The sequence below is a fragment of the Haemaphysalis longicornis genome, unplaced genomic scaffold (genome assembly GCF_048455015.1).
Source record: "Haemaphysalis longicornis isolate Haplotype H1 unplaced genomic scaffold, Haemaphysalis longicornis Haplotype H1 scaffold_1, whole genome shotgun sequence".
In the NCBI taxonomy this organism is placed as follows: domain Eukaryota; kingdom Metazoa; phylum Arthropoda; class Arachnida; order Ixodida; family Ixodidae; genus Haemaphysalis; species Haemaphysalis longicornis.
In genome coordinates this window covers 264,055,487-264,083,441 of record NW_027526203.1, presented here as the reverse complement: position 1 = coordinate 264,083,441, position 27,955 = coordinate 264,055,487, and the positions used below count along the sequence as shown (strand labels likewise).

Sequence of the window (27,955 nt, the reverse complement as noted above, 5' to 3'; positions counted from 1 at the left end):
AGGTGATCGTCTCCCAAAGTGAAAATTAATTTTTTGCAAGGTTCATCTGTTACTGTTTTCGAGGAAATAGATTGACAATGTGACTACAGTTGCCTCAAAAAGCAACAGGACCATGTGAATTATGCACACGCACTGCTGCCTCTCGGCATACGTTGTCTTCTCTAGCCCCACTGGCAAGCAGAGCTGAGAACCTGCGTGACTGCAAATGCCCTCAGCCTCGTGCACCTGCCTGGCATGCGTGCTGCGCCGCTGGGCGTCCTGAGCAACTAACCAATCGTGAAGTATTTTTATCGACCTGTCCTTCCTGGGCCACAAACACCACTAGATCGGGGACCCCCAGCCCCCAGCAGCAGCAGCAGCAGCAGCAGCACTCGCCGCGGAGCGTGGGCAGCGCGGGCAGCGGCGTCGGCATGGCCCGGCCCGGCACCAAGCTGTCCAGCGCGGCCGACATCACGCTGTCGCCCACCTACCAGATGATCCACGGCGAGGAGTGGCGCGACATCCGCAAGAGCGACCTCCAAGAACACCGGCCCGTCCAGAACCAGCTGTATGCTGTCCAGCCCGACTACAACGCCATCAACGCCTTCGGTGCACCCAAGGGACGCATCCAGCAGTCCAACAGCTTCAAGACTATCATGTCCACCGTGATGACACCAAAACTGCTCTAGAGGACTCCGCGCCCTGCACACGAACTCATGTTTGTGGCATCAACTCTGCAGCCGTTCTTTTGAAAGCATGGGCAACGGTGTGCAGGATCCTTTCAGATGCTGACACAAGTCACGTGGAGCAGAGCGATTGTTCACAAGGATTAGCTTGTCTGCAGGAGTTTCGTGCTACTGATGGAAAGTGCCTTTAATGCTGTACACCTGGATGAATACTGCAAGGCTTAATTTAGGAGCACAGGCTTGTGATGTGTACCTACGCAATTTCACTACATGTCAGACCTGAAATCACCTTGGCAGAGAAAAGCAATTTATGCAAATGTCACATGGGTCTCTTCGACTGGTAAGGAGCTCAGCTCCAGTGCTTATAATGCATCATGCTGGGCACTTCATGTCACATAGTAATTGAAGATGCTAAACACCATAGCTATCTGTGAGCTGCAGGCATTTATGTATTTGACACGTAATTAAATCATCAATGACCAAAGTGCAGAAACAGATTTATGCGTGGAAGTCCATTGAATCACGCCAGGACAAACACCTACTGTGGCCAAATGGCAGGCATATGACAAACATGAATGTTTCTGACAGTACTTTCTCCCCTTTCTCCTTGAAAACTCCACAAAACGGGCCATTACATCGTGTACAATTTCAATTTTTACCATTCAGCTTGCAATAGTAGTCCAGAGTCTAATGCCTCTATGGATTGTTTTTGCTCATACACAATGGTTGTAACTCGAATTTTTCGTCTCCGTTTTTCTTTTTCTTGTAGACCATGTTTAACTGAATGAAGCAAGCTTTTCACTGGCACTCTCTTCTATTAAAATACGGCATGCCACAGCTCCTGAATATCCAGTCTGTGTTTAAGATCCTGTGCAGAACAGTAATAGCATGACTCGAAGTGGAAATTGAGATGAAACACAAAGGACAGCCTTGAATTTGCCAAATTTCGATGCTCATTTGTATCATGCTCCTAGACAATCATGCTTGCTGGCAACTGTGGGTGTATTAGCGCTTAGCTGCTTTAGGACGAGTGCCATATAAGAGTACAGTGCTTTTGTGTTGCGCTGGGTGTCTGATAGTTGGGTAGTACACAAGGAGATGCTTTTTCACTTTTTTTTTTTTTTTTTTTTGCCGAGATGTTTCTTTCTGTGAGCCCTATGCACTGAAAAGTGTGTTTGCATGAAGGCGCGCTACTGCAGTCTTCATTTTGTTGAGTGTATTTATGGTTTTTATTCTGCTTGCAGTTCTTTCCGCAAGCGCAGTCATTTATTGCTTTCACTGGCCAATCCAATTCATATTGAGGGCTAAGAAAACCACAAATAATTCATAAGAGTTCAGAGTTGAGCAGGTAAAAAAAAAAATTTTGAAGAAGGAAGCTCTTTAGCATTGTATAAGCGCAAACCCTGCAGTGCATTTTGATGCATATATACACAATGTCTTGTTGAGAGAAAAAAAATGTGATATCAATGCTGCTGTTGCTTGACATGCAATGCAGCTTTTACTGGAATAAAAAATAAGTATTTACTATTTATTAGGTGAGAAATCAAGTAGTAGCTAAAAAGTACACACAAGAATGGACTGTTCAGCTGTATGCCGGTTTATTTGTCACTGTACAGTAACTTATTGAAATAAATCTCCTATAAACGTACACAGAAAAGGTGTCCCTACTTTATGTTGCTCTAGAAAAGTACACAGCCATGGGCACCACACAAGGGAAAACTGCAAGCAGCATCTGCTCCACACCTCCAGCAGCAGCAAGTAGTAGTCACGGGTGCCAAATGTGCAAAACCGGTGCGTATGGTGGAATGTGTGAGCACTTGTAATGGTTGGCTGCACACTACCCGTAGTCGCCAATGTGTCGCCATTGGGCGGAGAGCCCAGTACTGTTCATTCTCAGCTGTGACAGCCCTTATCTGTTGGTGGCCCTAAGGTAAATGCTTCGGTGCACCCTCTCAGAGCTTGCAATGGCACAGGGCGTGTTTGTACTTGCTCTCTTCCATGCAACAATTCACTTGCATCAAACACCCTTTCGTTCATTCCCAAAGACAGCACAGGCACATTGTAAAGCACTACAGTGTTCAAGCACAGGCCACCTGTTACAGCTACCGATACATAAAACAGCAGCACTTGGAAGGACGTACGCTGCACAATAGTATAACCGCAAGTACAACAATGGAAAAAAAAAGCGAACAAAAAAGAAGAAAAACCCATTGGTGGCAAGATGATGAACACAACACGAGTAAGATGGGCGTCTGCAGAGATTAGCAGAGGGGGAGGAACTTGCCCCTTTTTAGAAGGCTTTATTTGCATATTTTTAAAATTCAACACAAACAGCAAGTTTCTCCCCTCCTTAATAGCATGTGGGTTTGCAGTTATTTGCTTGTTCGATCTCTGAAGTCCTAAAATTTTGTTGCGACCCCCCCGGCAAAATCCTGCAGGCACGCTCGTGTTGGCTGGCACTGTCAACTGTCAACTCAGTAAAACAGTGGCCAAGATACCGTTTACACTCTAGTATGCCTTGCACAACAAAACCGCCTAGGCCAACACGGTACATCTAAACTTATAAAAAAAGATAAATATATATATGCACGCCTTTGAGAAAGGCCAGACCCTGGCCACAACATCAGAAAAAATTGTATTTCACTGTGCACTGTGACTTTGTGATCGTGTGTGCTATACATATATATCAAGTGGAATCTATTAGAAAAAGTAGCTTTTATAGGTACGTTTGAATAATTTTGGAAAAATAAAAGCTACAATATACCACTGGTAAAAAATACACACAGAAAAATATCCATAAATGGCCACAACAAAACTAGAGCCACCAAGCTGCAACAAAACTCATGGTAGTCCATACCGGGGTGCCTTATCACTTACACCTGAACCTGCAGAGTAACAATGTCTCGAGCTGAGCTCACCTCACTGACTTTTAGCAACTGACAGACTATTATCAGTACATTGAATCTCAATGCATTTTTCACACCTTCCTTGTATCACAAGGCCTATCTTGCAAGTTTGTGAAGCACAATTTCGTTTTAATGTCGTGTGACCACTCATCCGCGTCCAAATAGTCACAAAAGTTCTAAGGAGCACTCACGAAGATGGGACCTCAAAATCTACAAGAATGGGGCAGGATATGACAACATTATGCCAATATCCTATTCACAAGCGCCACGACACCACATTATGGCCGTTTTGCTAAACGAGGCTCCAGAGAATTGTCCCGCGCTCCTGTGCACTTTAAAACACAAGTGCCCACAAAACAACAAAAGTAGACAAATTGCACAATGACATACGCAGCATTAATAAAACGCTCGTGTCTTACTGGCCTCTTGAAAGTGCAATAAATTTTTAAACATATTTAACGGTCAGCCAGAGAATGGGAAAGATGACCGGTTGCGGGTGCTATACAAACAGGTACCCTTAACTACTCAGGGTGTAACGTAAAAAAATGATGTGCACTGAACAGCAGCACAGTACAAGCACAAGGGTGGAGAAAAACAACGAAACAATAGTTGTTTCATACCTCCAATGTGTAAAAAAGCAAATCAGTGTTCACATAACACAGAGCAATGAAGATAACCAGTGCAGGAGACAATTATTCAAGCAAGAGACGATGACAAAACCTTAACTTAATCTCGCAGCTAATAGTGCTGTAAATAAATCAATACTGTCGAACTGAGTGTCAAGCAAAAATGAAATTGGCAGCTGAACACTCAATTCTAAATTAAAACTTGGTAAATCCCGTGCATACCCCGCAAAAACAAAAGAAAAGGGAAGAAGGGGCAGCTTCAGCAAGGAAACCGGGCAACAAATGCAAAAAAGGGCTCACGAAATGCAGCTCAGCTCCGCTGTTTGCTTGGCCTGCCTCGCAGGAGAGCCGAGGGAAGACCACAACTGCGCTCACTGCACCAACTCTCCAGCAGTCCACTGGGATATGCCACGGCTGTTCAGGTGAGGAGTGCCTGGGGTCGGAGCTTACTTGTACTCTTGGTTTAGGGTGCGGCCAATGATGAGACGGCGGATTTCACTCGTCCCAGCCCCAATTTCGTAGAGCTTGGCATCTCGCAGCAGCCGGCCAGTTGGGTAATCGTTGATGTAGCCATTGCCCCCTGTTGGCAGGTCCAAAAGGAACAAGATAATTGGTTCTCCACTCAAGCCGACACCAAAAGAAGCAGACCGACTGAGAATGAAATGAAGCAGATGGACCGAGATAGCCAAGTACCAGTGGCACACAGTGTGCCAACATGCACATGATCCTACAGCAAATTTTCTTTAAAATGTCCATGAAACAGTTATTCCGGGGTTTCAGATCAGAAGGAATCGTTGCTGGTCAGCCTTGGCCTTCTGCTGATTGAAGGACCAGCCAATTGGATGCGATTTAGACGTAGGCACCCCACTAGGGCACTCAAAGGGCCAATTCTGGAGGCCTGGCCTGGCCCAGGCCTGCTAATTGGCTGTCTTAATTGAAGCAGGCCCGGCCTGGCTAAGAGGGCCTGCACTCACGGCTGGTTCCAATACGCATGACCTCCTCATGTGGCTTTTGCTCCAATCCCTCAAAAGGCTGATCGGAATATTTCTTTACATCGTCATAATGTGATTTAAAAAAATTGTATAGTAGTTTGAAACACGGAAAGATTATTTATAACAAAGATGATCACGTGCATGTGGCCTTTTGCAATTCTAAATTCCAACACAGGAGCGGAATGCTATGAAGCTGAATTTATCACATTCTGTATGATCCCATCAGACGGCAATGAAATGAAAGGACTGTAAATGTTTGGGAAGTTGCTATCAAACGCTGGGGATTCACTTCGACAAAAGGTGACAGTCAAAATGAAGATGTAATAATGCCCGTTAAAAACATTACACAGCAAAGTAGTTCAGACATCTCATGGTATAAATGAACAAGCTGCAACTGATCAGCAGCATTTAGTAGTTAAATACACAGTGTGGTAGGTAACCCGCCTGACTGCCTCTGAAAAACAAGGTGCGACCAGGACCAGGCCAGAACAAGAGGGAAATAAGTGCTTCCAAATAAAAACTCTAGTGTTCTGCCAGTGCTTTCACTGTCATCTATGCACAGTGAAATAACTGGGAGAACACGAAGGTTTTGCGGCAACTGCCATGTCTCAGCACCACTGGCTCACATGTAATGTCGCACCATGTCATGACTTCATTGTGCCAATCTTCCACTTGTGGTACGAGAGTTGCGGCCTACGGCAAGTGCAACGGCTACCAAACCTAACCTAGAACACAGCACCACCACTGGTTACAGAGCCTATGGTATGAGGGCAACCATGGTGCATTCCGGCTGTGGGACCAACTTGGGTGCTGACTGCACCCATGAACTGTTTGTTGCCCTTGGCTGGCAAATGTGCTGGCAGCAAAATGGGTGCTGCATTGACGGCCAATCACGCTGCAGCTGTCATGGCAAGCAATTCAGTTCGGCACCACATCTGCAGCAAGCCAGACCATGTGAGCACGCTTTTCTACGGTACACTTGCAGGCCAGGGGCCTCCATTTGCCATGCAACCAGTGCCAAGCAGGCCAACCTGTGATCATGAGCAGCGACCATGCCCTGCATGGAGCCAACATAGGGTATGCACGCTGCCGGCTTGGCCATGTACAAGGCCAGGACTTCAATCTTGGCAAAGGGAGGAGGGAGCTTATTTTTCCAGAGAGAACAATTTTATTTTTTGACAATAATGCCGTAAAAGGCCCAATTAAATAGTACCCTACTATCACGAGAGTAGGCCTCTTTTTTTATTTTTTTTCTGGTTTCGTTATGCTGTCCCTGTTTTGCTGTGTTTGATTGTTGTTATACCGCTTGCGTTTTTGATATTTCAACTGCAGCCACTATTGACACCAGCACCCCCACACATATATATTGGTGCACTGTGAAGTATGTCTACATCAGAAAATCATGCATACATATCTATACAATGAACAGGTAAGATACAGAATGAAGCGAGGGATCGATTTTGTCAGGTTCTGATTTGATCTGAATATAATCCATAGTGCTACAGGCAGCCCAATTATTTTGGTAGTTGCCCTTTCCTTTTTGCGTGTGTGCATAAACGGATGCGGTTTAAAGGTGCAGTTTTGTGTGCATCACACTTTCAAGTTAGCATCATTATTTTTAATAACAGGCACTTCAAACTTTTCAACTGAGCCTGTTCAGATTCCACAACTCTATTAGTTGGACGTACTTTCCTATGTTCTCAGAATATTTGTTTTGCAAACAAAATAAATCTAGAATGCGGCCAACAATGTTACTTCAATTACAAAGCAACCACATCACAGTTGAGAGCATATATATAAGTTACAAATGAAAGCTAATAGTAAGGAGTAGCAAAAAAAACAAAAAGACGTGCATCCAATTGCCTTACTAGTTCATAGTCCATTGTTTGCGACGATTAAAGGGACACTGAAGTGATATGTAAACATTGCGGGATTACTAGCGCAAATCCGCCTCTTTCACAACCTCACTGCGCATGCGCAATCCCCTAGCGGCCAAGTCCCTAAGCAGTCCGGTAGGGGCAGCAGACGACATTCCCCACAGCTCCCGCACAAGCGGGAAGGGGTCGTGGTTGTATTTACATCGTTTGATTTTTTGTGTGTGCTCGTTGTGCGCGGAACAATGCCCACAACTTGTGCTGCGTTCCGCTGTAACTCGGAGTGCCGAAAAGGGAACGGTGTCGGCTTCTATCGCTTCCCGTCGGCCGCACGCGATTGGCTACGGCGGCTTGCGTCGCTCGCGTCGGCTCGGGTGATCGGAACTTTGGGCTTAGCATCCTGGCGGATATTTGATCGCCGCTATCTGTGCAACTGCGAATGACAATCCGCAACACAACTTTTCACTACACTATCATCCCCTTTCTCGCATGAGGAACTCTATTTAAGCTATAACTGCCGTTTGAGCGATCGGTGACCGAGACATCTGCGTAGCCTGTTTCGATGCTTCCGCGCAGGTATCACCATCTCTGGGCCGCTCAGCGCACCGCGCGCCGCGGCGACCGGTTAGCGTAGGCTTGCATCACGGCAGATGTCTGATCGCCGCTTTTAAAATAAGCCCTGACAACAATCCTTAGCACAATTTTTCACCACACTAACACCTACTTTCTCGCATGTGGAACTTCTTTTTAGCAATCAGATTGATTCAGAAGAGCAGCGACAAGCGCGGTTGCTACCGTGGTCTGCGCCGGTTCGAGCCGCTGAGTGTGCCGAGCTTGCAGGCGCGGCCGGCGTGTGCGCGGACTGTTTCCGAAGGCAGAAAACGCTTCACGATTGCTTGCTTTATCCATTTCTTGCGAACAAACGCGCAGAATCTACAAATTCAGCTCAGCGATCATCGTAGTTGGCCATGGAGCAAAAGCAGTGGGCGGAGCGACGCCGACGACGCATCTCATGCGCGCATCGGGCCGTCTCAAATTCACACGTACGACTAGTCGGGGCGACAGTCGTAACGATCAGTCGCATGCGAATCGCGTGTACCAATCGTACATGTGTCCAGCGCTTAAAGGCATTTTGCGAACTGCCGGCCTTTGTTGAGCTGGCGATCGCACTTCATGCCAGACGACTCCAAGTACTGCTCGCTCTGCTACTCGGACGGACGGATCTGTCCGAGATTTCTCTGCCAGCCCTCATTCAGTGATAAGAAGCCGCCTGGTATTATGTGATGACCAGGGGCTGTCATCTTAAGGCGTTATAACACCAACACAGAAGAAAAACTTCGGCTTCTCCTCGCTGTAATGTGGGATTGCCGTGCATACAACGAGAACGCAGCCGGAGGAAACGCCGGCAAACCCTACCGCCTCAACTTCCGCTAGGCACGCTAGGTGGCAGCACACCGCAATGAAAAAGGCGGATTGTAGTCCGGAGTCCCCAGGCCATGTTTCGACCACTCTGGGCGTGTTTACGCGATTTTATTTAGCAGAAAAATTAATTCAAAAATGCTGTCCTCCTCTCTTTACGCTCGCCCATTTTCTGTGGCGTTTTCGTGTGACGTCGGGAGGAGCCGAGCTCGCAATTGGCTGCGCTACTGCACGGCTCCCCGGCCTTCAGACAGAGTCAGTCGGCCCAGCGTTTCGTCCGCCGGCCGCCGACGGGTCGTCGCAATTCGTTCGCTCAGTTGAAACGAAGCCAGGACACGTTTGTGAATGGAAGAATATGCCTTTCTTTACTTGGTTAGTTTGTACACTGTATCTAGCTCCAAGTCAAGGTCGCTTCACACAAGCGCTGCACGAGCGCACATGTGACGCTTCGCTGACTGGTACGCCAGGAGGAAAATACTATAAGGCCTCTTGAAGGCGGGAGAAGAGTCAGCGAAGTCAATATAGGTACTAAGGAAATAAAATCAACTGATATTATTACTGTACAGTGTAAAAATAGGGTGCGGGAAGCACTTTTTTGCGCTGGGCGAACAAGCACAGCGGCCAGCAGCACGACTACGCATCTGCGAACGCTTTTCCGTCTAAGAAATGCAATTGCTAGACGTGAGATATTGTGGAAACTTGGGGGATGCTTACTGCACGAACGCAAAACAACAAATAGCCACCTAAGCTGCTTGGAATGCTGAAACTAAATAATAGTGTAAACTGGTTATACATTATATACCTTATATTTCAGAGGTCGACAGCGCGCGCCCGTGGCCGAGTTGTTTGGAGCACTAGGTATGTCAATGCAAGTCACAAGTTCGAATCCCGCGAGTTTGTACTTTTTTTTTTTTTTTTACAAGTTAACCTTTTCGTTTTCCGCCGATGTTTTCTATACTGAGTTCACCTTTTCTTGGGCCGCAACGTTCATTGCTCCCCGAACTAGTTCACAGAACGTGTGCAGGCTGGCACTGGCGTGAGTGAGGCAAGCTCCAAATATAGGGGAAAAGCGCATGGTATTTGAGCGTCTGCGGGGACGCGGAGGGCGTTCATGCACTGCGTAGGCCTCGGCTAGTGAATGCTACGATTCCAAGCCGTCCTGGGAGGTTTATCTTATGCATTTTACAGCCGACAACATGGCAGAAGCGCAGTACGATGATTACTGAGATATTGAGAATGCCCATCCAACAACGCCATTGGTTGTGTTTTACAGAACCAAAACCGAAACTTGTGTGATTGCTAACCTCGGGCATCGTCCAATTACGGTGCCCCCTCCTCCCAACATCACAGCCTTAGTTGGTGCAGCCGCCGCAAACGGCGCATGGTAGTTTTTCTTCTTTCGCGCTTTGTAAAATAATTACCGATTTGTCAACCGGATAAACGATGAAAAGTGTGCTAATTTGAGCCAGTCTACGCAGTGCAAGCAAAAACGGGAGCTTGACAAATTCACTTCAGTGTCCCTTTAAAAGAGCAGCAATGAATAGCTTTGAAAGCGCTCAAAATCAGACAAAGCCCAGCTGGCTAGAAGACCATCTGATTGTGATAAGATGAACAAGAGAGGGAATGAAAAAAAATTCTAATCTGGGAACACTCAAAGATGGGAATCATTCCTGGCTTCAAAAAGAATAAGAAATGGTTTCTGTCTCCACTTTTAGGAATGAACAGGAATGACAGTGCTGCAGTACTGCTCTGAATTTTGTTATCGAATTCGCTTCAAACCTCAAAGCCAGTTCTGGGCAGCCCCGCAGTCTACAGTGGCCGTGCCCTCTAGCATCTGCTTCAAATCTGTGACAGCTCGCACAATACAGCTGCAGTAAGGCTCCATGTCACTCATATTAAAGGCTCAATAGGATTTTTCAAAGGCTTATGAAAGCCCTTGCAATATTAGGGACTCTTGCAACCCAAAATTTTGTTGCTACTCAAGAGTGCAACATGAAACTTATTGAATGTTATCTATAAAAAGGCCTTGAGTCAAGAGGCATATCTTTCCACAGTGAAAACATGGTGGAGGGAAAATATTTCGTGGCACCAACCTGGATGCATTAAAGCAAGCCCACTGCCTCTACAGCCGTCAACAGTCTGCTCTTAATTAAGCAGCCATGAAAAAAAAAAGAAGGGTGAACCATTTCATGGTATTAATCATATCGTGCTACTAGTTCACATAAACACTAAAAAACAGCCACAACCTCTCGTTTAGTGTTCAAAAACCCTTCTACTGGTTGCCAGGAATGCATCACAGATGGAAGAAAAGAAAAAAACAGAATGATAGGTACTCACCTAGGCACTGGATGGCATCCAGAGCCATCTGCGTAGCCCTCTCTGCACAGTACAGAATGACCCCAGCACAGTCCTGCAGACATAATATCAATAAAACAGTAAAAGAATCCTGTCAATAATACTGACATTCGAAAGAAATAAGCAACTGACAAACTGGAAAGGAATATAGGTTCAAGGTACTCTGGCCCACTCGCCATACCGTATATGCTAGACAGCTGCACATGCCTGAAGGTAATGTAGGAGCTTTGAAATCAGCCTCTGAATCTATCAATAGTGAACTATCAATGCTCAATAACCAGTGGGAAAAGGGTTAAGGTACTTTCTCTGATTTAGGGGGGGGGGGGGGGGCAAGAAACCTGAACGTAATAAATACACTTTTAAAGGCCAACTGCACTCAAATTTTTCTTTGTCCAAATTTGATCCAAATAAGTAGTCTCACCATGGCGAAATGCTAAGCTTTGTAAGCGCACAGTCCACTAGGTACCGTCGTTCAAAGTAGCTCCGTGCAGACGACGTTTGCACCTGGCAGAGAGTCGCTGAAACAAGTTCCGAGCGGCCTGTGATGGAGGTTGGGGAACCTGCCCCGTAGGGCTCGCGCTTCTCCGGTGACTTGCACGGCGCTCCGCCAGGCGCAGAATGCGTTCACCCGGGGTTTCTCTGCTACACCACCACACTGTATCGCCGTCGCCGCCTTTTTTTTCAGTGCAATAAAAGAGATTAAAAGCCTACAAACTATTCACACGCTTGTGAACGTATTGGAGCTAGCAAAACTTTTTTTACTTGAAAATAATATTTCTACTAAAAAAAATAACGCAACACGCACACTTGCCTTACATTTGTCATTCATATTGCATCTATCACCAAAAAAAAAAAAACGATATTTTATAAATTCTTGACCACTTGCCCTCCCGTCCATATTTGGGCTGGCCCAACGCCACCTCGATCCCTTAGACTTTTTCTAAAAGTTTGACGACCTAACTGGAGTTGTTGTACATGCGGGTATAAACATTTGTGCGAATTTTTCCTCACTCGCTAAGTGAACCAAAATCAGCCTTGCTCGTGGTAACAAACACATCCGCACAAATATCAGCCGCCGTCTTTGCTAAGTGTGAAAGCTAACAAAACTGCTTCTCTCATAAACAATAAACTTGATTTTTTTTTCAATTCCCAAATGAAGCATTTACTTTTGTAGAGCACTAGATTTAGTTTACTTGAAAGTAAAATGTTTTCAACAGCACATGTCTCTGGTGAAAGTAGAAAACAGCGATAGGTAGGTCACTTTTTTTACGTTTTCGTGCATTATTTAGCTGTGGAAGCTGGCTTATAGTTTTAGATCCCTTTTATAATTTGATTCCTGATGTGCAGCAAGGCAAAAAATACTGGGCTGATATTCACGAAGCTGTTTGCACGTAATGTATAGTAAAATTAGTGATTGATTTCCACCTGCGTGCGGTTTATTCCCTTCAAAGAGAGCAATGTGACAGCCGAGGCACCGGCTAACCACAGCTGCTTTTCGATATCATGCGAGCAACTAGCTTTGTAAATCACTAGCCCGCTTTTTTACTTGCAATGCCAAGGATTGCTACAACGGCAGTTATTCTGATGTAAAAAAAACTGTCGTACGGTCTACTTCATTTCGATTGATGGCAATGCGATGTCGGAATTGCGCCTAACTCCATTGTCCTGAGCAAACGTTAGTGGGAGTTCTTCTGTGGAAATAACAGTGCAAAACGCAACACTACCACGCGCATTTGAAGGCGGCTCTGAGCGGCCGCCGGTTCTAGCACGGCCGCTTCCGTTCCATCACGTACGTCACGTCCGGCCGCCAGTAATGACAGCCTTTTCTATTCAGTTGCGGTTCCAAAAATGCCAGTCGTGAGCCATTTGCGTCGCTCGCATTCATGTCTGAAACGTAGTATTTTGCATTTCACACTCTTTTTATGTGTACTATTAGGTGACATCATTTTTACGTCGTCGAAAATTTGAGTGCAGTTGGCCTTTAAACAAAAAAGAACAAAACTGCAGATTCAATGCAAGCTTTGGCTCTACCAAATTCTCTGCTCTTTCCTTTTTCTTGAAATAAAAACATTTTCTCCCTAGATAGCTTAGCTCCCGGAAATTAAAAAATCCAAACAACCAAGCAATATGATGCTTTAAAGCTTTGTCACCTGGGGCCCTATTCTCGACTGCACAAATTGCCGGCAATTCGCCATGTTTTTTTGCATAAGCATGACGTAAGCAATCAGTGACGTGCTGCACCTATAGCTACGACGACCTGCAGTGTAGTTTGACGATTCACTCATAAAGATTGCAACCAAGGTATCAAATATTGTGCAAGAAAGATGTAAAAACACTTGGCATGTACTATAAAAATTAAGACGGTAGCTGAGGCTGACAAGAAAAACACATTTCTGGAGGTCAAAATTGGCGTCAACACCACAAGGCGATCGAGTAACGTTGATCCAAAAGCAAGCGAAAGGCAGATGTCGAGCTAAAGAACATCACACAATTTTTTTACCGTATCTATTTATTTCTTTCAATCGCTTTTAGTAACATAGCTGGGCTCTCTGCTTCAATGCAAGCTTTGTTGCGTTATCACCTTCTCTGCCGCCACCGCCACCACGCGATCGTCTGCTGCTATGTTACAGGTTTATGGCGTGATCACAGAAAAAGACGGCCGCGACCATCGCTTCTATGACACATAAGAGCAGTGAAGCGCTATGCCTGATAACCGCGGAGCGCACCGATGTCGCCGATTCACTCATTCGTCAATCTCGACTTCAATCAGCGCTGTAATGAACCAAAGAGTCACTTTTCTTTGTTATTTTTCTCTTGAGTTCGATCATGTGACCCAACACTTTACTAGGACGAGTGTGGACAAATGCCATGCATTGGGTTCTCTTTGTCATGGAGAGGCTTGTACTGCCCTCTTATGTTGCGGTTACGCCAAACAAATAATTTTTATTTTATTGCCAAACATAAAAGCAAAATACTGCACGTTATTTGTATGCTCCATGATCGCTGATTTGGAAGCAGTTGAAACTACGGTATAATTTGTTTCAGTAGGAGACATGCTTTAAACAGTGTGCATGCGAAACTGCGCCTGCTGCAAATTGGCGGACATTTCGCGACGCCGAAAGCCGGGGCAATTTTTTGCCCTATTTTGCTTGTATTTTGCGACAAAAACAGCCGCCATTTTCAAGCTGTTACGTAGCATTACGTCACTTTAACGCAGGCTGAAGTTACCAATGCATGACGAATCGTTCCCGCCAACCGTTTAAATTACGTCATGCCTTCTCAGCCAATCACAGAGAGGGCGTGTATTACAGGCATTATTCTTGTTGAATAGCAAAGACAGGCCTACGTTGTCATGTGTAGTGCTTTTAGTCTGGTTTTTCATTGCCGGCCAAGAATTATGCACTTTCAGTAAAGAGAAATAAGGCAAAATTTAGAACTGGTGCCCGTAAACGTCATAAAACGTCACGACAGCACACACAACCGCTTTGTCAACCAGAAGCACGTGACCAAAATTGAAAGCCAATCAGAAAAGACTTTCAGCAAATTGCCAGCAAACATGGCGAATTGCCGGCAATTTGTGCAGTCGAGAATAGGGCCCCTGGCTGAATAATGCCACTTACCTCAGCAGCATGTAACATTTGGTAAATTGGTATAGACAAACGACAAACTACGACGCCTTGGAGATGTGGTGGCCCCATTGTGGGGAATAAAAAAGGGTACACTGGTACACGAAAGTACTCTGATTAAGTTGCGATTCCTTGTTCCTGCCTGAAAGGTACCACCGTATTTTCGCGAATCTAGGCAACCTCCGAATCTAAGCAACCTCCGGGAAAAAAAAAAAAGGTGGGAAAAAAGTTGGCCTGTGAATCTACGCACCCTCTTGTTTTGAGAGGACGCTCGCGTAGCCGATGCCACCAAGCATGCTTGCTCCAAGCAGGGATTTATACACACACCCCTAACACCCCCCAACACCCCCTAAAAAGATTCCACAACCACGAGCCCAGAGATTTATACACAACCCCCAACAGCACCTTAACAACCCCCCAGGAGTATTTTGACAACCCCCCAAAATCGAAATTCTGGATAAACCCCTGGCTCCAAGAGAGGCCCCCAGCATCCCTAATGCATTGCACAAAGTGTGAAATAAGTTCATCATTTTTTAGACGTCCGCAGAAATACCGCCGACAATTTTTTAACGGCACGCCGACTGAGCTTTGAATGTGAATAAAATTAGCTGCGGAAAAGGCGAGTACGGCTGATTTGCGATTTCCGCGTGCACCGGCGTGCTTTATCAACTGCTCTTTGAACAGAAGTAGTTGCGCAGAAGGTGAGGCGCAGCAGAGGAATGAGAAGGGCCCAGCGGATGCCTTGACATGGTAGGAGAGGCTTCACAAAACTAGATGTTTTGTGAAGAAGTGTTTGGTTGTCAAAAACTTGGACGGAACAGAAGACTATCAGCTGCGGGACACCGAGAGTGGCGGCCCAAGTGGCAGCTCAAGCGAGACTCTAGTGGTGCCACGGACTCTAGTGGCAGTGAGTGAATGACTATCAGACACAAGCGGTGGGTTCACTGTCTTATTTTTCTTTTTCTGATCGCCAAATAAAAAATGTAATTTCTCCTGCCAATCGAAATATTGCCGCGAAAAGGGGGCGGGGTGTGCAGTCATTTTAGATTTTCAAATCTAACTACTCCCCCTGACTTTGAGCATCGTGATCATGAAAAAAAGGGGGTGGTTAGAATCAAGTCAATACGACACACTAAAAAAAAATGTGAAAGTTGTTGCCGTGTGGCTCAGTGTGTGCTGACCTGCACAAGCTTGGCTTTCTGTTGGAGGAGTGCCGTCAAGTTGCAATAGGCTACACCAGACAGTGTGACATTGATATCTCGGGCACATGCACTTACCCACAAGCGTTGCAGTTGACACTGCTGGTGCTAGCGACACAGTATTCTTGTTTGCCACCACTTGTGCTCAGTGCAGAACATTAAAAACATCATGTACGGCTGTACCGTGAGCTTTTCATTTGTGTTCATGTGTACCCAGTGTAATGCTTCAATATTTTATCAAAAGTGTGAGTGCGAACCAATTTTCAATGCCAGCCCACCTCAGCATTCGCTTCTTTTGCCTGCACCCATCTCCCTTTGTTTACAAACCTGTCATTTGTCTATATAATAAGACCACGTTATGCCTGAGCCACACCAAATCATAGCCCATGCAGCACAAACAAGATGTCACGTGACCATTTGCGCGATCCACATTCCTTGATAATTAACACGGACAATGACTGCCTGAACCACGAGCACCTGCTTCGCCCGGCGGCCATGTTTTTCAGTCTTCACCACACCAAGATGGCGCTGCCCAGTGACGTCATTCTGGAAATACGGCCCTTCGCAAATTTTCGTTTTTTCGTCAACTTGCACTAATTTGTCCCATCAGTACACATAAGTATTTTTTCTACAGGACTTTGCAATGGTTTTATATGGGAAACTTTAAAAACTCGCAGAATATAACATGTGCAACCCAACATTGTGACTTTCGGAAAAACTATCTTCGGGAGAATTTTATGCGGGTTCTTTATTGATCATCAATCAATTAAACCTTTACAAGTAGATTCACCTTGGGGGTGCTGAAAAATTATGCCGTCAGTAAGCATTTTCCCTCACTGAAACTGACGGGAGCATTAAAATCCTTGGCTCTCAGAGTGTTTTGGAGCAGTTTGGCGCAATTTTTGCAATTTTCAAGCTTCTGGAGCAGCCTGGCCCAGGAAAACAAATTTGTATCGAAACTGCACAATATGTGCAGCTGTCTCACCCCTGCAATTAGGGTTGCCACCAGCCCGGTTTTTGACCAGCCCGACCGGTTTTTCCAACAGTGGACCGGTTGCCGGTCCGGGCTGTCATTGGCCAGTTTTTTGGCCATCATGCCCCGATTATTTTTTTGTGTGTGTTTTATAAGCGTCAATTCAACAACTACGATGATAAATACGTGTCAACAAGCGAGCACGCTCCCTGAGATGAAGGGGGACCAAGCGAAGGAACAACACAACAAAATGTCACCGCCGCGGCCAGGTGGCATAGTACTGCGATTAAACAATATTGCGCGCGTATGTATATATGAATAGCAAATACCTTTTCATATGCATTACATACTTTTCAACGTTTGTTCGGTGGATTCATATGCAAAAAAGAGCTTTTAATGGACAAAGTATGTGTGGTAATTTTTCAGTGCACCACATTGACAAAATCCGAGTCCCTTTCAGTACAAACGTTATGTTGATTTTTTTCTAGGAAAACGCTACAGTAATAAACTGCATTGCATATGTCAAGAAAACATGGCGTCTTTTTTCCAACTCTAATTCAACCCTGTACATACCACACCCCCCCCCCACTTGAAGGGCCGGTTTTTCTTGCGGGGTAAGGTGGCAACCCTAAATACAATTTGTATTTTTTTTTTTTTTGCGACATACTGCTTTTGTTGGATGGTGGGAGGATTTGATGAGCAAGCAGCACAGAAAAGGGTCCCACTGCAGCTAAAAAAAACTTGAACATGCACTGCACAGCTCACCTTAGACAGCACATGTCCTTGGTCCACAGCCCTGGCTGTACTGTACAGGTAGGCGCGACAGGCATTGAGTGTTGTGTACATGTCAGCTATCTTGCCCTGCATGAGCTGAAATGTGTCATGGCAGAAACCATGGGTAAAAAAAAAAATCAAACACACTGACAAGACTGAGCAACAAGTTTCATTAGTAAGGTCAGCTTAATTGAAGAACAATAGACGGTCGAAAAGAACCCACAGGACACAGCACTGCGTGTTACTCTCGACCGTCCTTCGTTCTATGTTCAAACTGACCTTACTAGTAGTGATCATGACGGAACTCACCTAAACTCACAGCAATTCAACGACATTCAGCAGGAACTTGCCATAAAGTTTCCAGTAGGGCCACATTTTGGCTCTACCATTCACCCAAGCTAAAACCTTTAGTCATACAAATGATGTAATGTCGTGTCTAGAAAGCGTGACGAAATTCATGCATGGCTCTGGTGAAAACTTGAACACCAGTATGTGCATGAACTCACTCCCCTACAACCCAGTCTCATTCTTACTATTCAGTATGATAGTGCAGTGGCTGAGGCGTTCTGTTACTATAATTACAACTTGCGGGTTTCAATTTCTGGTAGCAGAGGCTAAATTTCAGACGGTAGCAAAACACAAAAATGCAAAATTTTTGTTAATGTTAAAAAACGCTAAATACAACTCCATTTTTCTTGGTAAAACTCTCTTAAAGGGGCCATGCAGACAAAACACAAGTTTAGTTCATTCGAAAGATTGCCTTGTTAAAACAATATTGACACCACTTTTAACGCACACTTCACTCAAATAAGCTATATAATGAGGAAAAAAGATAATGCCATGCGACCCACAAGCTCATTTCCCGCAACAGAGCCTATGATGTCAACTGAACCTATGAACCTATGAAAAAAAGACAGAAAATCCTGCTTGTGTTCTTATCCCGTTGTCCCGCGGCACCTGTTCATAGACGCTAAGAAACGTAGACGTGCTCCCTCAAAACACAAACACAAAGAAGTTAAAAACACGCACACAGTTTGCAAGACCGTGCAGCAGCTTCTAGACCCTGCAGTAGCGTCTGATGTGGAAAAAAAGAAAAGACGAAACGAAGACCGCGTCTCTACTTTTAAGATGCCTTCCTTTCAATGATGATAAACAAAGAATGACTGAAAGGTAGACTACAATAAGATTGGATTCACGCATGTTTTGTTTGTAGTGCGGTACCGCTTATGGTGCGGATTTTTGCGGCTCCTGCAACATACGTTATAAGCGGTCTACACTGTATATTCAATCTGGAAGAAGTGGCACGCTCATAAAACTGCCTGACCATGAAGTGCAAGACAAGGCGTGCAAAGAAGAAAAAAAAAACAGGAATAAAAGACAGCTCTTCTTTGTTTCAATGCATATGGTAGAGAGAAGCTAAAACACACTGTAACTGGAACATTTCTGAAGCCACACTGCTTTTTCACATAACCCACGTCTTCCAGTGACACACAAGGCCAACAAAGAGGCACGGATGACTGGTATATTCTTTTTGCAGGTTCTGTCCACCTTGAATTGGGCAATGTGCGTTAAATAGAATTCTTCTTTTCATAGACAATGCACACTTGGTGGACGTGAACTGGCTGCCGAACGTGAAGGTGTGTTTTTTTTGTTTTTTTTTTTGCTACCCAACACCACACCAGCCACTCGCACCCCTGGATGCAGCTATCACCAGAAAAACAAAGTTTCATTTTTGAAGCCTGCTGGAGTGGTGGCTTTTGATCAAGATCCCACGAAATGACACCAACTTGAAGAGAAATTTTCTTGGCACTATTCACCTATTGGTGATGGCATGGGATCATGACAAGCCTGAATGCGTCACCGAATGTTTTGAGAAATGTGGGTTTTTGGTGCACGTAACGACAAAGATGATGCTGGACAAAGATGCAGTCCCATGTCAGTGTTTCTTCTGGCCTTTGAGCAACCTTTTACATGTGCAAATGACAGGAATGCAGGCTACGGTGCATGTGCCAGTCCCTAGCTGGCACACCTGCACGCCAGTACGGTGCGTCAATTACCAGTCTCAGTCTGGCCGTGGATAGTCCACAGGTGGTCTGAGGACTCTCCTCACCACAGAAATACAGTATTTACACGATTGTAAGTCGACTCGAGTGTAGGTCGACCCCCCAAAAATTGCATCTCTCTCAAAAAAAAAAAGAAAAAAAAAGCGAGCGCAGAAAGCAGCTTGTTTGAACGCTGCTGTGAATGACGCCGAGAGTTCTTAGTGCCCAGGGCACTCATGACAGACGGGATGATTCAGCACAACACAGAAGTGACACAAGCATGCGGCAACGCGGCCGCCTAGAAAATCGTATCACAAAAAGGAGCTCTTCCGTCAACTACCAATACCCCCCATATGGCGGCTCTTCCATCAATGATCAATGCTCCCACAAGAGCCGTACGCTCGTGGTGCGCGCAGTAGATGTTAAAAAAAAAAAAGCTGTTGTATAAGGACTCAAAATAACCATGCGCTGTAGGTTGAGCGGCAAACTTTATTCCCAATCACGAGAACACATTCACTGCGAGATGACAGCTATCGAAGCAACCGGCAGCGGCCACTGCCGTGCGATATCAAAACAAACATGGTAGCTGACTGAAGGAGCCGCTCACGATTTCCTTTGATTCACGAGTACGTTGCTTGCATTCAAGAAGCGTTTTGTTCTATTCTAATAAACAAAATGAGTATTACCAAATCAACTGAATCAATGCACGGTGCTAACGTAGCCACAATCATATCACATTGTTCATTTCACTTCCAAGTGCACTGGTGGAAGGTTAGCCGCCGTAGGTACGGTGGTCAAAGGGCACAGATCAGGAACACAAACTTTCAAAGTCGGGATCATTTTTACTGACGCCAGAATGTATGCAATTGTAAACCCTATACTTCGACTGTAACAATAGAAACGAGGGTGCTAAGCTTTCCCCAGCTTGTAGCACCCCTGATTTCTCATTTCTCTTGTTGTTACTAGCGGTCCAGAGTTCGGTTTCGATTCTAAGTCGACCCCCCAACACTGGATTGTCAAACTCGAAAAAAAAAAAGTCGACCTACAATCATGTAAATACGGTACATGCACCAACACATGTGCTGAATTGAATATTGGACAGGCCACAGCAAGTCCGGGACTGATAATCAGAGTCCAGTAGCTTGTGTTATCCAGTAGTAGCAAGTGAACGAGTGCTTAAAATGGCAAGCCCATTGGTATTGTTTGTACAATCCAGGTACAAACTTTCAGCTGACCAAATTTCAACATAACGAAGTAAAGTTCTGATTTTAACGACTCTGATATATTGAGGTTAAACCGTCGTAACGATATATGTACAGGGAAAGTGAAGCACATATTAGGATCTCAATCAGGACACCCAACATGTGATGCAGCTTCACTCCAGGAAACTGCCAATCTATGCCTATCTCCGTGCTAGTACCACTGTGGCAATGGTAGGACAGTGCATCAGGCTTGCTTGCTTTACACTCTCACAGGGGTGTGCTTTTGTTGAGCGCACTGAATAATGCCGAAGCTCCAATCAAGGAGTTTTCCCATAATAACAGAGCATTTAAGAACCCGCCGCGGTGGCTCAGTGGCTAATAAGGTGTTGTGCTCGACTCCAAGGTCGTGGGTTCGATTCCCAGCCACGGCGGCCGCTTTTCTGATGGTGGCGAAAAGCGAAAACGCCCGTGTGTTCGAGATTTCAGCGCACGTAGAGATCCCCAGGTGGTCAAAATTAATCCGGAGCCCTCCACTACAGCACGCCTCATTGCTTGTGTAACATCTGTGCGTTAAACTTAAAAAAAAAAGAGCATTTAAGACACTAAAATCTGAAGACAAAAAAAAAAAAAAGAAAACCTTTTTGCATACTATGTACACACAGCATGGGTTGTTGTCAACTTTCTGCTGGTTTATATACTTATGATGATCAAAATTTGTTTTCAGCCCATGTGCGTTTCAGCCTGCAAATACAGCCAAACTGATGTAACAGAAATGCCCCCCCCCCCCCCAGTTTTGAGGAAGCAAAGGTTGGGAACTTACTTGAAATGTGCCAATGGGCTGACCAAATTGCTTGCGGGTGTGGACGTAGTCGAAGGCAATGTCGCAGCATGCTTGCATTATGCTACACAAAAATGACAAAAAGAACCAGACAGGCCATGGCAACAGTCATTACAACTAATAACAACTAGTACAACAGTGGCCCTGCACAGTTACTCCTACCACCATGTTCCAAATAACATACTCTACAAAAATTACAAACTTCAAATCAGGGACAACTATTCAAAAATAACAACAAATAAAATCATTGAAATGAAAGGAGGAAGGATGATTTAAGAAGGTTCCTGAAACACGCTTTGCACATGGTACATAAACTCCTGCAGTCATAAGGTTACGTGCTCAGGGACATTTGAGTCGAATATCACTATTTCGCAAACAGCAGAAAGCTAACAACTGCAAAGTTTCCAATCTTTTTCTGTGCAAATTTCCCGCCATCCGTCATACTGTGTTTATTGCTTGACCACTGCATATACACAGCACAAAGTCATCGTCTTTGATATTGGTAAGCTTTATCGTGAAGTTCTAGTACTGCACAGGCACCATCGTTGCATCGTTTGCTTACTGCCAGTTGGCTCCGTCAACCCTGTTCGTTAATTACTGTTGTCTGCAACACACATAAGTGCTATTGCATTCACCTTTTTATCCCTTCATTTTAAGGTTCCCTGTCAAATGACACGGGAGCAAAACACAGGTTTACCAAAATTAAACCCAAGTGCATACTGTATTTTTTCGCATATAACCGGCACCAAAAATTGAAAAAAAAAAAAATGTGTTTGATAAGCGTGGGTGCAGGTTATCTGCAAACATTCTGAAAGCAGGGGTCGGCTTCACAGCAATGCGCGGCCTGCCATGCGGCGTCTGCATCCCTATCAACATCGACTGGTGCAAAGCCAATAAAGGGCCAACACAGGCCATAGACCAATCCCCATCCACAGCCGGTTTATTCAGGTTTTCACGGACTTTCCGCATGCTTTGTTCCATCAACGGTGCTTTGGTTTGGTTGCGCTTTGTTCTAACGTTGTCGGGCAAGTCAGGTGCGGCCAGTTTGCACAGTTGGAGCCTTGTGTAGGCACCATGAGGGGGTCTCGGAGGCAATCTTTCACAGCGGAGGAGAAACTTAAGATTGTAGCTGCTGCGGAAGAAATCGGCAACAGAGCTGCTGCGAGAAAGCATGACATCGACGAGTCCTGCATTCCCGACTGGTGGAAGAAAAAACCCTCACGAAAGCGTGCACAGGGACACAAGAGCGTTTCGCAGCCCGAAGACTGGCGTGTACCCCCCTCTCGAGATGCAGCTTGCCAATTTTATTGAGCAGCGGAGAGGGCCTTGCTGTGTCGACAGAGATCGCGCAGATGGAAGCCCCGAGGTTGGCTCAGGAGATGAATATCCCAGGCGAGTTTCGTGCAAACTGTGGATGGTTCCAGCGATTCATGACCAGGCATGGATTTTCGACACGGCGGCAAACTACTATGCGCCAGCGACTTCCCAACGCCTACAAGGAGAAACTGCTAAACTTCCAACGTTATGTCATCCAGCTTAGGCAGGAGCACAACTACTTGCTCTCCCAGGTGGGAAATGCTGTCTTGGATCTGTTTTTTTAGATTTTACTAAAGCTTTTGATACTATTAATCATGATATTCTGTTTCACAAACTTGAATCCTATGGATTAACCGGACCAGCTTTAAATTTCCTAAAGAATTTTCTTATTAACAGGGAAGGTAGTGTTTGGGTTAATAATGCGTATTCTATGACTAAAACGATTAATCAAGGTGTGCCGCAAGGTTCTATTTTAGGTCTTTTATTGTTTATTATCTATATTAATGACCTTACTGATTCCATTAATGCCTCACACTGTGTTCTATATGCTGACGACACCACAGTATCTTCGGCTGATAAATCTTTGTCCAATCTTACGTCTAACCTAAATATTGTTTTGGCTAAAGTAACTAATTGGTGCCTCATCAACCACCTACTAATCAATCCATCAAAAACTAAATTTATGATTTTTAGACCACCCCAGAAGCGCCTGTCATATATTCCAACCATTTCTCTCTGTTCGAGTACCATAACTCCATGTGACAGCGTCCTTTTTCTTGGAGTGTTCATCGACTCGCATCTGAAATTTCATAAACACATTGATCACCTTAGAAATAAGACTGCTTTTGGCATTCGAGCTCTGATAAAATCCCGCCCATTTTTTTCACGCCAAGCCCTTATGTCTCTTTATTTTGCCTTCGTTCATAGTCATATCACATATGGTATTGTTCCATGGGGTAACACTTATGATTGTCATCTGGCACCATTACAACATATTCAAAATCAGGCTCTTCGTATCATTACTAACAGCTCATTTCGTGCTAACGCCTGTGTTTTGCTTCAACAGAATAATGTCTTATCGGTCAAAAATTTATTCTATTACAACATAGCCACGTTTTTGTTTCAGCTGCGTGTTAATAATTTATCGTACCAATTTATTGACAGGCAACTATTACAAAATAACAACTCCACCAGATTTGCAGCCAACGAAAATTATTTATTACCCATAGTCCATACTAACTATGGTCAGATGACATCCGCTTTTTCAGCTATCTCATTCTGGAATAGTCTTTCGGTAGAACTAAAATCTTCATCATCATTCTTTTCCTTCCAACACTTGCTAAAAACGTTTTTGTTGAATCGATGAATGTATTGTTTTTATTATCTGTATTGCTATGTTATAGTTAATTTCGTTGCCCAAGTTTTTTTAGTTCCGCTTGATTGTAGTTGTAATGCAAGTGTATACTTAATGTGTTTTTTTGTTGTCAACCTTTTTACCTTTTTTCTTTGTTTGAATTAGTATTGTGATAGCAATATGCTACGTGTATTTTTTTGCACTTTTGTTTAACCGGTTTCGTCACATTTTCTTACTCTACTTTAGCGCTGCCTAAGCTGTGTTCATTGCGTTTAGTTACTGTTCTTTTTTTATTTTGCTGCTTTCTGTGTATTCTTCATTTTGTATTAATTATTCAAGGGTCCCGTTGCAGTCTGTTGATTATGGGACCCTTGTCTGTATACTAATCTGTATGTATTTCTCACCGTTTGGAGTAATAAACAACAATTCAATTCAATTCAATTCAATTCAAAAAGAACAGTGTATTTCGAGATGCCTACGGACACGACTGTTGAGGACAGAAGAAGACGACGAGCTTGTGTAGTACTATCCCCATCATTGGCGATAGGGGAGAAGTGGAATAAAGGCGTTCTGAGCGGTGCCATGGCCCGGGGCCCAGTACCTCAACATTTGGTGCCGTGAAACCTGGCAGGAACGGCCCAGTGGACTGCATGACGGCGCAGCGCATCTTCAAGGCTTGCGAGGCCTGGGAAACTCCTGGTTGGGATACTTCGTGATTCCTTCATCTCGGAGGCCTTGCCCTTGGGCAGCGCCCGCCATGGCCGGCTGCTCGACGCTCCACACCACCCACACTGCACCCGGAGACGACGCAGAGGACGTGGGCCAACTGCTACGGCTCAGAGACACCCTCCGACTACAGATTTCAGACCTCGTCAAAGCGGCAGACCGCACATTGGAGCAGCGCCCTGTGAAACCAGGTACACTGAAAACCCTCTACGAATCCGCCCAGCAAAAACAGATCACCCTCGTACAGCTCGACAATCAAGTCAGAAACCTATTGGATATTGATGACTACACAAAGGAATATGAGGAATCTGATTTATACCTCGGAATGATTTTTCGAATTATTTTCCTGCTTCGAGACACGTTATCAAAAAATGGCTATGTTTGCACAACCCCGCAAGACAGTAAAGGCAAGACTTCGTGGAGACCCCCTGAAACCGTCACTAAAGGTGGATCCCTCCGAACGACACACAGCGTTCCACTCGCCTCTCCAGTTGCCTTTGAAGAAACCTTTGTCCCTGCCAATGAAGCGCTGACAGCAGCGACCCTGGAGGCAGCCACTAAGTCTTCAGTATGCGTCGCAAACTCAGCATCTTGTGTCGCTCTGCAGCCGCAGAGCGAGCTCATACCACAGGGAAATGAAGAGGCCAACAAACTAGGAACAGAACCCGTCGAGTGTGTGAAGGAGCATTCAGTTCTGGCTGCTCTGGTTTCAGATAGTGCCGTCGTAAACACCAAATCAAATTGTCACAGGACATGGAAGGTTAGATACAGGGGCAGAGGACAACATATGAGTGCTCGAGCCGAGGTCCCTGCGCTAACTGCAGCTGACTTTCAACAACGAAGAGGGCAACCATTCTCACAAAGGAGGGCGATGCGGACTACTGTTCACTCTTACCGAAGGAAACGGCGACCGAATTACATGGAACCAAAGTCAATCCGGCGTTGCCAAGAACCCCGACCCAAGATAGCCCAGTATTTATCCAAAGCCCCAGATCCAATTTTTGATGGGCTTTCGTTGCCCGCGTTCAACAGAGCCGTTACTAGGAAGCGACACCACACCTCAAAGCACCGTTGGAGAAGGAAGTGGCTGAGGGGATGACACCGACCAGACGAAACGATCACAACTAGAATGCTGAACTGGCCATCATTTATTTTTCCGGTGTTTCCCCTGCAGGTTCTCTGCACGTCTTTCTCAAGAACCATTGTCGCGGGCGGGAGTATGTTGAGGAAAGAAGAAGACGATGAGCTTGTGTAGTACTATCCCCATCATTGGCGATAGGGGAGAAGAAGTGGAATAAAAGGCGTTCTGAGCGGTGCCATGGCCCGGGGCCCAGTTCCTCAACAACGACTCTGGAAAAAGTGAGCTTGAAATCTGTTAGCGTGCTGACTGGCCGAAACACCAACCTGCGCTGCACAGTAATGTTGTGCACTTTGGCTGACGGCACCAAACTCTGCTTGTATGTTATCTTCAAGCAGAAGACGCTACCAAGTACAGTCTAGTCCACTTATAACAATATCAAAGTGCCAAGGAAATCCCATCCTTATAACCGATAATTTAAGTGGGTTGCAAAATAAAATGACAAAACAGAGCTCGAAACATTTTATTTGCATGCAAGCAAGGTCGTACTACTACTTATTTGCCAAAAAATAGCCATAGTCGGCCAGCTTTGTTTACTGCACACGAAGCTGGTGCACATCTTTTTTCAAGAGCATCTGTAAGAGCTTCACCCAGCTGAGCAAAGGGCGCTTGGCGGAAGCAAAGACCACGAGAGACTGTATCACGCGTTCGGCCTCCTGAGAAGACGCCACCTGAGTAGGCTGCACAACAGAGTCTTCAGATTCGTCACTGTCACCGCTGTCCACAGCACGTATCTGCGCAACAATCGCGTCTTGTGCGAGGCACTCGGACGTTTCAAAAACATCGGCCATGACGTCCCTTCTGCGGAAAAACGGCGGCAGTTGAGGAGGCACCCAGTCAAATTCAAAGCGGCGTGTAGGTGACACAACAAGTAGAGTTCGTCGATATAGCTCCCACAGGGAGCTAAGAATTGTGCGACTGTCCGCCATCATGTAATCCGAAGTGCTGCGGGTGTCTGCCCGTGTCTGCCCGCTTCTACATGCTGCCCATCGCATGTAGAAGTGGCGCCACCACGCTTCCGACGGCGGCCGAAGTGCAACAGGGGTGCTTCGGTCGGCAGCTATGCTGGATTCTTACGATGTCACTCACGCTGCTGCTGCTGGGCGGGGCACAGTACTGCCCGGTCGGCTTCTCTGTGCAGCATCGAATAACTGGAGCGACATCATCAAGGTAGCGTGTGGAAAAGGGTCGCACAACTCTTAGCTGCCTCCGGGAGCCACTATAAAGGAACAAGCAAACGCGCGAGCGGGGAAGTGGGCCCGGGGACGAGGCCAAAGCAGCAGCACCAAGAATGGGGTTCGGAAGGAAAACTGCTCCCCTCCTCCCCTCACTTCCTCGTAAGCGGCGCAGTCGACTCGTTTTCTGAGGGGTGGACGGGATGCGAGGCACATTGCGTCGCATTCCATCAGCATGGTCGGCGTGGAGAACCGGCGGCAGCTCAAATTTTTGGTGCACAACAATCGTTATATCCGATATCACGGCACTGGAGCATTGTAATAAGCAGTTTATTTTACCACAGAATGCATACAAAAGGGACGGTGCCACAGTTGTTCATCGTTACATCCGACATATTGTTATAAACGGTATCGTTATAAGTGGACTCGACCATACACCATTGTCACCAGGGATTGTTGTGCAAGCGGAAGATAATTCCGGGATGAACGGTGACCTCATCGGTGACTTGCTTTGTGCAATCTGGGAAAATAGACCGGCGCCCGTTTGCCCGAACGCGATAAGTGTGGGAATAAGTTCTCAACTACGACTTCAGCTCTGTCTGATACAAATGCTGATACAAACGCTCGGTTAAGGTAGTGTTTCTGTCGGGTTTTCTGTCAACCAGCTTATTTGCCGTGGCCGACTTCGTCTTATTGGCATCTTTTTCGTAAGCGGGAACTTAATCGGGAACTTATGCGTACGGGCAAACGGGCC

At 45.5% G+C, this 27,955-nt stretch overlaps 2 protein-coding genes across 4 annotated transcripts in view; one reads left to right on the top strand and one right to left on the bottom strand.

The window, feature by feature from the left end:
* The window catches only part of LOC144145262 (uncharacterized), a 72,007-nt gene extending 69,685 nt beyond the window's left edge, over positions 1-2,322 (top strand). For all 3 annotated transcript variants that reach the window (XM_077676816.1, XM_077676825.1, XM_077676808.1), the window contains one exon: positions 326-2,322. In XM_077676816.1, the coding sequence (XP_077532942.1) occupies positions 326-668 (343 nt within the window). In that variant the 3' untranslated portion in view covers positions 669-2,322. The remainder of the gene's footprint in view (positions 1-325) is intronic.
* The window catches only part of LOC144145281 (isovaleryl-CoA dehydrogenase, mitochondrial), a 57,076-nt gene continuing 31,362 nt past the window's right edge, over positions 2,242-27,955 (bottom strand). The window contains exons 9-12 of the mRNA XM_077676835.1: positions 21,474-21,555; positions 17,401-17,505; positions 10,820-10,892; positions 2,242-4,777 (exon numbers count right to left, since the gene is read on the bottom strand). Of these exons, the coding sequence (XP_077532961.1) occupies positions 4,644-4,777; positions 10,820-10,892; positions 17,401-17,505; positions 21,474-21,555 (394 nt within the window). The 3' untranslated portion in view covers positions 2,242-4,643. The remainder of the gene's footprint in view (positions 4,778-10,819; positions 10,893-17,400; positions 17,506-21,473; positions 21,556-27,955) is intronic.